This window comes from Bubalus bubalis, chromosome 22 (genome assembly GCF_019923935.1).
Source record: "Bubalus bubalis isolate 160015118507 breed Murrah chromosome 22, NDDB_SH_1, whole genome shotgun sequence".
Taxonomy (NCBI): Eukaryota; Metazoa; Chordata; class Mammalia; order Artiodactyla; family Bovidae; genus Bubalus; species Bubalus bubalis.
In genome coordinates this window covers 29,330,322-29,343,792 of record NC_059178.1, presented here as the reverse complement: position 1 = coordinate 29,343,792, position 13,471 = coordinate 29,330,322, and the positions used below count along the sequence as shown (strand labels likewise).

The following is a 13,471-nucleotide window of genomic DNA, read 5'->3' as shown; positions in this document are numbered from 1 at the left end:
TTGTGTGTAGAGCTGGTATTTCTACCTTCCTACAAATTTAATATACAAGCCTGAAGAGGTTTTGCAAGTACAGGGAGAGTGTAATAAATGAGCCAGTTCATCATATCAGAATACGTCAAAAGTTGGTGTGTTAACGAAAGCCAAACATGGGTTAGCTGGGAACCACTCTCTTTTGCAAGGTTCTGAACTCTTCACTTACCTTCCAGTCTTCTGAGCACTTTTTTGTTACTCCCACTGTATCATTCAATCTGACAACGCCAGTGGTCTTCTTCAGGTTCTTCATGCAGCCTCGGAAAGCAGGTGTAGAAATGTTAAACCTGATTTGGGGATGCAAGAAAAAGAAGAGATGGACCAAGTGCAGGCTTGATGGGGAATTGCAGCTGAAATATGACACTCATTCCCTACAGCTTCTCACCCATGAACAAGTACGTGTTTTATGGTTATCTCTTCTCATTGGATTTCTAGACTGCTAATTTTGTGATGCTGGGAAAATCTCTATTTCCATTCTGTGTGATTTGCATTCTCAGTATTAAAAAGGAACACAATAATGTTGACAGAAGAATAGCCAGTGTCCCCAAAAAGTATAGACATATAGAAGATGTACAACATCTGAAACTGCTCCCCCCATCCTCTCCTGGAGTCATGATAATGCATCATGAATTAAAAGCATATTAATAAATTGATATACTAGAAACATCATATAAATATATATTAAATTCCCTGGTGGCTTAGGTGTTAAAGAATCTGCCTGCAATGTGGGAGATTGGGAAGGTCCCCTGAAGGGAATGGCAACCCACTCCAGTATTCTTGCCTGGGAAATCCCATGGACAGAGGAGCCTGGTGAGCTACAGTCCATGGGGTTGCAAAGAGTCAGACACGACTGAGCGACTAACCCTTTGAATAACTAAATAAATAAGTAATTTATTGGAGTGAGAAATACTCTAGAAAACTTCTTGATCTTTTTTTCCTGTCCAGTTTTAAGTCAGCCACTGTAAACGCCAAGGAAATAAATTATTACTTTTTGGTCCTAGTCAATTAGGAAAAGTGTGGCTTGGTATATTTAATCAATGCCAAGCTGGAACAATGGAAAGCACTGTCCAGCCTCATATGCTATATCCACCACCACCTAACTGTTCAGGCTGGGCAAGAGGTCACTGTGAGGATTAAACAAGTTCACGTCCAGGAGGTGCTCAGAACCCTCCATGGCACTCGGTCCTGGACACTTAGCAGGTGCTTCCAAGGGAAGCTGCTCTGGAGCATTGGGCTCTGGAGGCAGGCTGTGTGGGTTCAAGTTCTGTCCCAGGTGTCTTCTCTGTGCTTCTGTCTCCTCATTTATACCACAGGAAAGTGGTAATCTGCTTCCCAGCCCAGAGTTTAAATGAGATAATGTGGGTAACATACTCCAATGGTGCCCAGTGCAGAGCAAGGACTCAGGGTATGATGGCAGAGTTGTAACTATCCCCATCATAACAGTGCATCACTATAACAAAGCAATTTCTTTTTTTTTTAATGAAAAAAAATTTTTTTTGGTTGGGCTACACAGCATGTGGGATGTTAGCTCCCTGACCAGGGATCAAACCCATTACCCCCTGCATTGGAAGCGTGGACTCTCAACCAGGGAAGCCCCTATAAAGAAGCAATTGATAAAGCAGCTCTTCCTACGTGGCTGCCTTGGCATTTCCCCTTTGATTTGACTTTTGGATCTATCTGGAGCGGATGTCACACAAAAACACTAACATACGTGAAATGACTGAAGTCCGGGCAAATATTTGTGTTTCTTAAGCAAATGATGTACTAAGATAAACACAAAGCTGACTTCATTGCTAATCCCTAAAGCGGCACGCTCTTCTAAATGGAAAGATGTCTGCCTTCATTTTTATGCAATTCATTACAAACAGCTGAGCTACATGTAATATGCATAAAATTAAATTTCATTAAAAGGAAGAAACAAATCCTCATGGGCATTGCAGCACAAACTTGATGATTTTATAAAACTGGCTTCTTGCCTCAGGAGAGGAGGAAAATTCATATCCATTCCTGGGGCTTGTCTATTTGTCCACATGTTAATATTTATTAACTCATTAATTTAATATTTTGATACATTCTCTCTTGGGTTTCAACATGTTTTAAACTCATCCACATCTCCTGATTCCTTTTTTCCATAAAGCACAGGTTGAAGGAAGAATAAGGTGGCAGAAAAAGGGGAAAGGAAGGTAGCTGACCGACAAGGAACACCTGTTTTGTGCTGAAGCTGAAGCTCCAATACTTTGGCCACCTGATGTGATGAGCCGACTCATTGGAAAAGACCCTGATGCTGGGCAAGATTGAAGGCAGGAGGAGAAGGGGTTGACAGAGGATGAGATGGTTGGATGGCATCATCGACTCAATGGACTTGAGTTTGAGCAAGCTCCAGGAGATGGTGGATAGGGAAAAGCCTGGTGTGGGGCAGTCCATGGGGTCGCAAAGTGTCAGACACAACTGAGCTGCTGAACAACAACTATTATCTGATCCTCATAATAGCCTTTTGAAGGAAATATTTTCTTTTTTTAAAAAAAATTTACTATCATTTAATTAATTTATTATTATGTTTTTATTTATACTGGAGTATAGCCAATTAACAATGTTGCAATAGTTTCAGGTTGACAGAGAAAGAACTCAGCCATACAGATACATGTATCCATTCTCCCCTAAACTCCCCTCCCATCCAGGCTGCCACATAACTGAGCAGAACTCCCTGTGCTCTACAGTAGATCCTTGTTGGTTACCCATTTAAAATACAGCAGCATGTGCCTGGCCATCCCAAACTCCCTAACTATCCCTTCCCTCTATGTTTCCCCACAAGGGAGATATTTTCTCACCTGACATTACTGAGCACTTAGCATGTGCCAGGCACTGTGCTAAATCCTTTACTCTGAATCCCATGACCCCTCTAAGAGCTAGGGCATCACTGTGCCCACATTACAGATGTACAAGGAGGCTGGGAAGGTTAAGTGACTCCCACAAGGTCATGCAGAAGGAAGGTGGCAGCGTTGGGGTCCTGGGGGTCAGCGTGTCACACAAGCTAGTGTGACCTGAAGCCCTTGCTCTTTATGCTTACACAGGTGTGCACCCACAGCACTGGTATGATCATGACTCTTTCCTACATAACAGTTACCTACAGCAGAGATGTTAAAATGAAAGACTCATTTCCACTATTCCTTGGGATGTTCTCGTTACTCTGGCTCATCTGAGGGCCTATAGAGTTCCACATTTGCTCCAGAATTCAGGTCTGAGCACACCTGCAGGAGGAACATGGCTGAGGAGGGCTGTAGGCTGCCATAAGAATGGGTGTGTATGCTGGCGTATGTGTACACACCATGGACCAAGCTGTTCACAAAGACTTAGCCGGGTCCAGCCTACTGTGGGCAGATCTCAGAGAGCAGGAGGAGCAAAATCAAATCCCGAACTCAGTGCTGGGTATTAACAAATGCTTAACAGATCCTTGCCTGGTGTTTAGTTTTGGAGTTCGTTTCATTGTGATGTGATATTATCATACTCTGTGATGCAACGATGTACATAACTCCTCTGCTGCTGCTGCTGCTGAGTCACTTCAGGCGTGTCCGACTCTGTGCGACCCCATAGATGGCAGCCCACCAGGCTCCCCCATCCCTGGGATTCTCCAGGCAAGAACACTGGAGTGGGTTGCCATTTCCTTCTCCAATGCATGAAAGCGAAAAGTGAAAGTGAAGTCGCTCAGTCGTGTCCGACCCTCAGCAACCCCATGGACTGCAGCCCACCAGGCTCCTCCGTCCATGGGATTTTCCAGGCAAGAGTACTGGAGTGGGGTGCCACTGCCTTCTCCGACATAACTCCTCGGGAAGTGCTTTTTGTTGGTCTGAGGCACTGTCAGGGATGACAGTGCATCTCTGGCATCATCAGAGGTGATCTGCTCTCCTCCTGGGAAGCAGATGGGATTAACAGACTGTGGCTTGGCTTCCGACTCTAATCCTACACAAGTCACTCCAAGATCTGGGTTCCCAGTCCCAGGAGGTACGCTACAGGGAGAGAGAAAAAACACCACACTCACAAGGTCTCTTGCCTATGCTCCTGTACACAGAGGTAACATACATAAGGCTTGCTTCTCTCCATGTTAGGCTCAAGCATTGACTGTCTCCACTACTCCCCTGCCAGGGCTCAGGGCACCTCCCCTCTTTAAAAGAACCGCTGGTTGCCCCTACAGACTCAGCTGTGGGTCACTGGGGAGAAATCCTCCGTGACCCACAACAGAAGGGGGTCTCAGGACTCTGAACCATCAAGGACAGCATCAGAGGGATGAAGCAGGGCCAGAAACAGCTGAATACTCTTAAGCATTTTACTTAAGAGAGAGGAAAAGCTCAGTGAAATCTTTTGACCAGCCTCTGTCTCCTGCATGTTCCATGTCCTTGTAGTTTGACTCAAAACTCAAAGTATAAACCTACCCAGAAAAAGGAAGCAGTCCCTGTTTGGAAGACCCTAAAACAGATGCCTAGGAAAATTCTATATGTCTATCTGTATGTGTGTGTGTGCGCACATGCACACACACATGCACACGTGCACACTCAGTCATGTCTGACTCTTCGCGACCATATGGACTGTAGCCTGCCAGGCTCCTCTGTCCATGGGATTCTCCAGGCAAGAATACTGGAGTGGGTTGTCATTGCCTTCTCCAGGGGATCTTCCCAAACCAGGGATTGAAGCCAAATCTCTTGTGTCTCCTACATTGGCAGGCAAATTCTTTACCACAATACCCATATATGTATTTCTTTAATGGACAGAAATAAAAAGGCAAAGGTTGAGTATTGACTTAATCCAAGGTCACCCTACTCGTTGATGGCTAAGCCCAAACTGAACCATTTTTTTGGATCCTCACCCATTACTTTTTCCTAGTAAACCTTGCTTGGCCAACATCCTCATCATGAGCTGTGGACTTTCTGCTGTCGCCACACAGAGGCAAACACCTCTGAGAATCCCTCGCTGCTCTGGGGGAGCCTACTTGCCCCCATAACCTCAGTAGCCACCTGTTCTCAAGCTTCATTTACCCTTGCTCCAGCCTGGACGTCTCTCTAGAGGTCAAGGCCTTCCATCTAGTCCTTTCCAGGCAGCTCCATCTGCTGTCTCCTGGGACTAAGCCTGTCTCAGACTGAGCTCACCACCCCGTTTCTCTGCTGGTGCTGGCCATCTGTCCAAGCGCTAGATCAAAGTCCTTCTTGAGCACTTTTTTTTGTTATTCTTCAAACCCAAGCAACCTTTCAGCACTGCCCATCTGCTGCCCTAAGCATAACAAGAATCCACTCTCTTCCTCATCGGCACTGTCGTTTCTGTGGGCAGACCACCTGTCTCTCACCTGTTATACTCATCTTCAAACCTCTCCACCTGCCTCTGATTTTTCCCTCTTAATCCAATCTGCACCCTGCACTACAGCAAGCTACTGAAAACCCAAGTCTGATCATGTCCTATTCTCTGTGGAAGCCCCCAGTGGTCCTTACTGTGACTTTCAAGATCCTCTGTGGTCTGGCCCCTGCTTCCCACACCAGCCACAAGGGCCTGCCTCATAGTGTCTCTTAAGAGTTCACACTTTGGTTCTTATCTCTTTACATATGTTACCTTTCATATGTCAGGTTCTTTCAGATCTAGTCAGAGACCACTTTCTTGTTACCCTAAATGGGTGGATAGATTCCTTTACTGGGTCCCCATCACCCTGAGCTTCCCGTCTGAACAAGCACTGGCCTTGTTCTACTGTCTCCCTTCTGCTATACTTGAGACTCTTTCCTGTTCATCATCATCCCAGAACTGACCACACTACCTAATGGCATTAGAAACCCAATGAGTGCTTGTGCAATTAGCAAACAAATGAGCCTCCAACGTGTGAATGGTGCTGCCTTAGGTTACTCAATTTTATTACATTTAATTGAATAAAACCAAGTTTACTGGCCATTCATAACTAGCTATTCAAGGTTGAACTGCTATTTAGTACTGATTATATTAAATATTAATATTACCTCTTCTCTTAATTTCTACATTAAAATTAAGAGGTTACATACCATGATCCACAAGGTCCCTTCTAGTTCAAAGAACCTAGGGAGGAAAGACATTCACTCCCAAACTCTATTGAAGTGCTGAACTTTCTCACCTGCATCTCTGTCTTTGGGGGCAACCCTGACAGCTTTAATTTTTATGATCTTTTTGATGTAGACCATTTTTTAAAAGTATTTATTGAATCTGCTACAATATTGCTTCTTTTTTATATTTTGGGTTTGTGGTCAGGAGGCACGTAAGATCTTAGCTCCCTGACCGGGTATTAAACCTGCATCTCCTGTATTGGAAGGCTAACTGTCAATCACTGGACCTCCAGGGAAGTCCCCAGACAACTTTAAGACAAAGATTAGTGCCTCCTTATTGAGGCTGGACAGCTGTTCAAATGTATAAGGATTTGAGAAGACCACCTTGGCACAACACTTCATAAATCACATCTAGTGCTCCTTCCAAATGATGGATAAATCAGGAAGAGTTAACCAGCCTCACATCTCATATGAAAGCAATCATCACCAAACATTTTGGGAGCTCTCTTAGCTTAGTCATGAGGCTGTAGTAACCCTTCCAAGGAATCTTCTTTCCACACATCACTGTCAGCCATTTGGAAGGATGTAAACAAACGAACAAAATGGGAAAGTTATTTTTAAGTGTATCCTCAGAGTGGTGTTTGTTTTTCTCATTCACATTAAACTTTACTTCCATTCAAGTTAATTTAATTCATTCGTGTATCCATTCATCCGAGACAGTCATGCCCCTGGTCCCTCCCCGATAACACACACATAAGGGGCAGGTAATACAAATGTGCCTCATGTCCTAGGAGGCACTTCAGTGCCCCAGCCTTCTGTGCCCAGTGCCCCCTTGTGCTCTCCTCTGTACCAACCAGGACCCCAAGTCAAAGTGTTAGTTGCTTAGTCATGTCTGACATTCTGCGAGCCCATGGACTGTAACCCGTCAGGCTCCTCTGTCCATGGAATTCTCCAGGCAAGAATACTGGCGTGGGTAGCATTCTCTTCTCCAGGGGACCTTACCGACCTAGGGATAAAGCCTGGGTCTCCTACACTGCAGGCAGATTCTTTACCATCTGAGCCACCGGGGAAGTCCACAAGGGCCCCAGGACATAGCCCCTGTTTTTGATGGCAGTGTTGTCAACACCAAGTCTACTCACGCAGTGCTTCTCCTCCCAGGAACGACAATGAAGTGGCACGCTGTTCCCTCATCTCCCCGCTACCCCGACCCCTGACCCCCGCAGCTTTCAAACAGCCAGGCCTGTTACCCAGTATTAACAGCCTGTTGTACTCTGTTGGCTAACACTATTAATACAGAAAAGTAATTCTTTGTTTTTTGCTGGAATTAAACAAGGCAGATTTATCAGTAGCAATCATAACTATTAAGACAGGTGACTTGCTTCTTTGAAAAAAGATCATCTTACCTTTCCCTGATGGAAATGGGAATTCCCCCCAGATAGTATGTGCTGAAATCAAATATATCATCTTCAATTTTAACGCTTTGAATATCCACATTTATCCACATACGTTGTTGGATTTTTCCAATTTTGATCTGAACCTAAAATAAATGAGAGATGAATCAGCCAGCAATGAGAAATAAAATAATTCTATTCATGATGGTTCAGAGCTATTATGTTTTTGCCTTCCTTCAGATTCATTTATATACATGGTATATATATTAATACAAGGGATCTGAGCACATTAGCACATCTGCATAAAATTATAATAATAAAAATTTAAATAGAGATGTTTGCATTTGTTTGTTTGTCTGTTTTGGCTGCACCACACAGTTTGAAGGACCTTAGCTCTCTGACCAAAAATTGAGCCTGCACACTTGGTAGTGAAAGCTTGGTGCCCAACTACTGGAGCTCCAGGGCATTCCCGAAATGTTTGCATTTGAAATTAATCATTTTTTTTAATGTTAAAATATTTTATTATTGTTAACTTTTTATTTTGTATCAGGGTATATCTGATTAACAAGATAGTGACAATTTCAGATGAATAGCAAAGGGACTCAGCCATATATATACATACATCCATGAAATTAATCATGTTTTATCTACACCATATGGATGTTATATATTTCATGCAAAATGTTCAGATTTTAAAAGGATATGTCTCTCAGTTAATAAGTTAATCTAAAAGAAAAGTGTTCTGTGCACTAACTTAAAGGATTCAGATAAACAGATTCAAAGGATGTACCAGATGATCCTTCCCATCATTTATGATGTCTCTGATTCCTTTTTCTTTAGGCGGCTCTGAATTCAGTTTGTACCGCACCATGAGTCGACCATCTTCCACATTCAGAGATATGAAATGATCCTACAGCATGGGGACAATGTAGATTAGGAGAATTCTCAGGCAGAGCCACATGCACTCAGACTCCAGCCTGCTCTCAGCTTCAGCTGCCTTCTTAGTTCAAAGGAACAACAGCGCTTAATACTCAACTCCTTGGATGGGGATGACGGCTAAATCCTATCAATCCTGTTAAACAATCTATACAGTAATCAGCACACAGGAAGGAAACAATAAATGCTCACTACTGTCATGATTTTGTTTTATACCAATCTATAACCAGCGTGTAAAACTGGCAACTGAAAAGATACAGATCACGAATATCATTGGAAAATATGATTGCTACCTTTTGGAGGGGTTTCCCAGGTGGTGCTAGTGGTAGAGAACCCACCTGCCAATGCAAGAGATGTAAGAGATGGGGGTTCAATCAATCCCTGGGTTTGGAAGACCCCCTAGAGGTGGAAATGGCAACCCACTCCAGTACTCTTGCCTGGTGAAAGAAACGACTTAGCATGCATGCACATTTTGGAGAGAGGTAGGGTCTCTTCAAACCCCACTTTCCTCCATCTGTTTTCTGATGTATTCCTATTTCTCCTCTATCTTCCATTTAACGGTTGCTTTGTTGTTGCTGTTTACTCACTAAGTCATGTCTGACTCTTTCCAACCCCATGAACTGTAGCTCGGCAGGCTCCTCTGTCCGTGAGATTCTCCAGGCAGGAATACTGGAGTGGGTTGCTGTGCCCTCCTCCAGTGCCTTCCCAACCCAGGGATCAAACCCATGTCTCTTACATCTCCTGCAGTGGCAGGTGGGCTTTTTTTGTTTTTGTTTCTTTACCACTGGGTGCCACCTGGGAAGCCCAACAAGAGTCCTTACCTAAAAGGAAAGTCAGTCCTTCTCTGGATGCTAAGCTTTGCTCTCGAAAGTCAGGGAGGGTTCATCACACTCACAAAGAACAGAATAATATCAATTCATCCTACTTAACAGCAGCACTGGGGATCATTTTCTCATATCTGATTGGAAGTGAAAAAGTGAAAGTGAAAGTCGTTCGGTCATGTCCAACTCTTTGTGACCCCCATGGACTAAACAGTCCATGGAATTCTCCAGGCCAGAATACTGAAGTGGGTAGCCTTTCCCTTCTCCAGGGGATCTTCCCAACTCATGGACTGAACGCAGGTCTCCCACATTGCAGGCGGATTCTTTACCAACTGAGCTACCAGGAAAGCTCCTTTTATCTGGTTACTAATGGCATTTCATAAGATTTCTTCTAATATAAATAGTATTTCTGATTCTTAGTCTCCAAGAACTTCAAAATGTATTGAGTTGACCAAAAAGTTCATTTAGATTTTTCTGTAGCATCTTACAAAATATTTGGCCAAACCTAGTACAAAGAAGACATTGTTGCGGAAAACAACTGCCTTGCTCTGAAGGTGCTGTGTGACTTCTCAGCTCTCTGCATTCTTCAGGAAGGTCAGGATGCCCCAAACCATCAGAACTGGTTCAGCCTTGGACTCTCCCTAGGAGTCCCAGAACAACCGCAAGAGAGGAGAGGTGGACCAGGTCTGTGTCCCCATCCTGTAGGCAAAGTGTCTGGTAAAATCTAAAGCTCCATATCAATCCTGCATTCTCAAACTGAAAATCCCATGGACTGATCCACATTTCTTCAAGCCTCTTGATGAAGGTGAAAAAAGAGAGTGAAAAGGCTGGTTTACAACTCAACACTCAAAAAACTAAGATCATGACATCCAGTCCCATCACTTCATGGCAAGCAGATGGGGAAAAAATAAAAACAGTGGCAGATTTTATTTTCTTGGGCTCCAAAATCACAATGGATGGTGACTGCAACCATGATATTAAAAGACACTTGCTCCTTGGAAGAAAAGCTATTATGACAAACCTAGACAGCTTATTAAAAAGCAGAGACATCACTTCGCTGACAAAGGTCTATATAGTCAAAGCTATGGTTTTTCCTGTAGTTACGTATGGATGTGAGACTTGGACCATAAAGAAGGCTGAGTACTGAAGAACTGATGCTTTTGAACTGTGGTGCTAGAGAAGACTCTTGAGAGTCCCTTGGACTGCAAGGAGATCCAACTAGTCCATCCTAAAGGAAATCAACCCTGAATATTCATTGGAAGGAATGATGCTAAAGCTGAAACTCCAATACTTTGGCCACCTGATACGAAGAGCCGACTCATTGGAAAAGACCCTGATGTTGGGAAAGATTTAGGGCAGAAGGGGAAGGGGGTAACAGAGGATGAGATGGCTGCATGGTATCTCTGACTCAATGGATGTGAGTTTGAGCAAACTCTGGGAGACAGTGAAGGACAGGGAAGCCTGGTGTGTTACAGTCCATGGGGTCACAAAGAATCAGACATGACTGAGGGACTGAACAATGACATGTCCTATGCAGCATCTTCAAGAAGAGCTTGTTGTCTAGAGAGATTAAGTCTAGGCCTATCTACCAGCAGATGGTGCTGACGATCACTCACATAGTGTCACTTTTGGCCTTTTCTAAACTAGATGTCAGAATGGTCTCCAGGAACCTCAGCTGCTTGAAAACAGAGAAGCCTCCATGTCTTGGAAAGTCAAGGGTCAGGCAGATAGAGATGAAATCTCTTACGGCCTGAAAAGAGTCAGACCAAGAAGCAAACAGCAGGAGGTCGAACAGCTTAGCTTTCAGACGCCCCAGGAAGACTTAACATTTCTTTTAGGCAGAATAAGCAATTATTATTAGGCAAACAGCAGTTTTCAAAGAATAAAACTGACAACAACAACAGAATGGGTAAGTGGCAATTTCTCCCACATTTTGGTGGCATCTTCTTAAACTCTGGATGACTTGCCTTACCAACACACACTCACATAGCCAAAGAAAGTATTGGGTTGGCCAAAAAGTTTGAGTTTTTCCATAAAATGTTATGGAAATGAACTTTTTTGGCCAATCCAACAGAGTAGGGCCAAGGGAAAGGATGCAGCTAACATTTGCACATTGTTTTTCAGATACACTGTTTGTTTATAATAACTCAGTTACCCCAAAATTGTTCAAATGAATGGACGTATTTGGTAACATCTGGATGCTTGTCATAGGTTACCTGGTTTTCTGCAAAAAACAGCAAACCTCTGTCCACAGTGGTCTGAATCGTCTGTCCAAAGGTGGGGAAGGGGGCGTTTGGTTGAGTTGGAACTCGAGCATAGCCTGTACCTTCAAAATAATTTTTGTCTGATTCTTCTTTTCTCCTGTCAACACCAATCACCATTAAGTGAGAACACAGCAGCAAAAGACTGCCAGGAAACTATGCTTATTGATGAAAAAGCGAGCAAAGCCTATGCAATCAAGTTGTCATGTTTTGTTAAAGAGGAAACATCTTCAAATTTAATGTTAAAATGGTCCACTGTATCTCCTGGATCTGCTCTTATACTCGACAATGATCAAACTCTACCTCAACAGAGATGCTCTTCAGGAGACCCTATTGCAAACACCTGCTTAGGAAGACGTGACCCAGCAGCTGAAGGTCTTGCAATGTAAGAAATAATATATAATGAAATATAATTTTATTCTGAGTAATACTCAGTCTGTCTCATATTAGAATCTTCCCAATCTTTTAAACTTTGGGGTAAGTCAGAAGCTCAAGGCAGCAACTTTCAAATAGGTTCATATGCCAAAGTCATAGTGTTATTTATGGACTACTGTTTTACTTTTTAAAAAATTTACAGTAAATAAATAGTTTGTGCCCTAAATCAGGCACCATCTAATGCTGGATATTTTGTGGTAGGAGGCACCAAAAACTGAAGATTTACTTTTTTCAAAATCAAGAAAATTCTGTCCATCTAATATTTTATATGAATAAGAAAGACTTTTCCTTATTTAATTTACATTCCTTAAGTATAAATTACATATGCTTTTTATGCTATATGACTGCAAAATCACAGAGAGACATCAGCTTCTAGGTTTTATTTACCTTCTACAAGGCTCCACTTCTGTTGTGTTGAGATTGAAAGTCTTTTTGAAGTTGTACAAGCTCAGAACATTTTCATTGAGGTCATCTAATTCAATACAACCTTTGTATGGAGGAAATTTCAGTCTACTAGGAGGCTGAAAAAAAAACAACAAAAAATTTTTCACTAATTGAACAAAGGACAATGATCAGGTTGACCAAGAAACAGTTTAACTCTATCGCTTTTAACCATCAATATAGCTTAGGGGTGAGCATGCAGACCCTGAAGACAGATGCCCTGGCTTCGCTGTTTTCTAGCTGTCTGATCTTGGGCAAGTTATTCAACCTCCCTGTTTCAGTTTCATCATCTGTGAAATAGGAATGATAATGATGCTTATTTAAATTATACACTTATACCTAGATCACTGCATATAAAATAATTCAATAAGTTTAGTAATTATCACTATAGATGCTTTAAGAATATATCATTAATCCATTTTATATATAACTGATCAAAACATCATTATGCCAAATTAAATTTTAAATATTTCCATTCTGTGAAATAACATTCAAACTTACTCTAAAATCAGATGGGTAACCTCCAACATAGAATACAGCATTTTCAGGATCCAAATTGAGGAGTGTGTTGCTATTTCCACTATCCATGTCATGGAATTGATGTGTTTCTGGTTTACTGGAGGTGGCTTTTAGGGTGTAATTAAGCCTTGCAAACTGATAAATTCTGTTTAAAAAATAAGTCAGAAAATAAAGTTATAAAAGATTTATGAGGAGATGAAAGAAATTAAAGCTAAGTACTAAAAGGGGGTTCAGCAATATAAAATTAAGATTTGGTGACCGCAGGTCAGATTACCAAAGAGCCGTAATCAATCAGACTCATACCTCTGGAATTTCACCCGGTCCATCACTGCCTCCTGAGTTTTGCTCTCGGTCAAGGTCTGGTCCACCTGGAGTTCAGCCTCATCCTCTCCCAGGTTGTAGACGCATGTGAGCTGGCCGTCTACAACAGCCATGCCGATGTAGTCCCTGGAAGCCTGGAGACACCAAAGCATTTAACATACCATATTCTTCGAACTCACCATCCCCAGAGGGTGCATTTCAAATAGATAACAGCTTTCATGTAGTCAGCCCTGGGCAGACAGAATGAATGAGGTACATTCTGGTATAAA

General features: G+C 42.6%; 1 protein-coding gene across 3 annotated transcripts in view; it reads right to left on the bottom strand.

Annotated features, from left to right (window-relative positions):
• LAMA3 (laminin subunit alpha 3) overlaps nt 1-13,471 on the bottom strand; it is a 259,558-nt gene that overhangs the window by 28,010 nt on the left and 218,077 nt on the right. For all 3 annotated transcript variants that reach the window (XM_025273657.3, XM_044934824.2, XM_044934825.2), the window contains 7 exons: nt 13,185-13,336; nt 12,864-13,026; nt 12,309-12,442; nt 11,442-11,586; nt 8,259-8,378; nt 7,481-7,614; nt 200-317 (listed from right to left, as the gene is read on the bottom strand). In XM_025273657.3, coding sequence (XP_025129442.3) covers nt 200-317; nt 7,481-7,614; nt 8,259-8,378; nt 11,442-11,586; nt 12,309-12,442; nt 12,864-13,026; nt 13,185-13,336 — 966 coding nt within the window. The remainder of the gene's footprint in view (nt 1-199; nt 318-7,480; nt 7,615-8,258; nt 8,379-11,441; nt 11,587-12,308; nt 12,443-12,863; nt 13,027-13,184; nt 13,337-13,471) is intronic.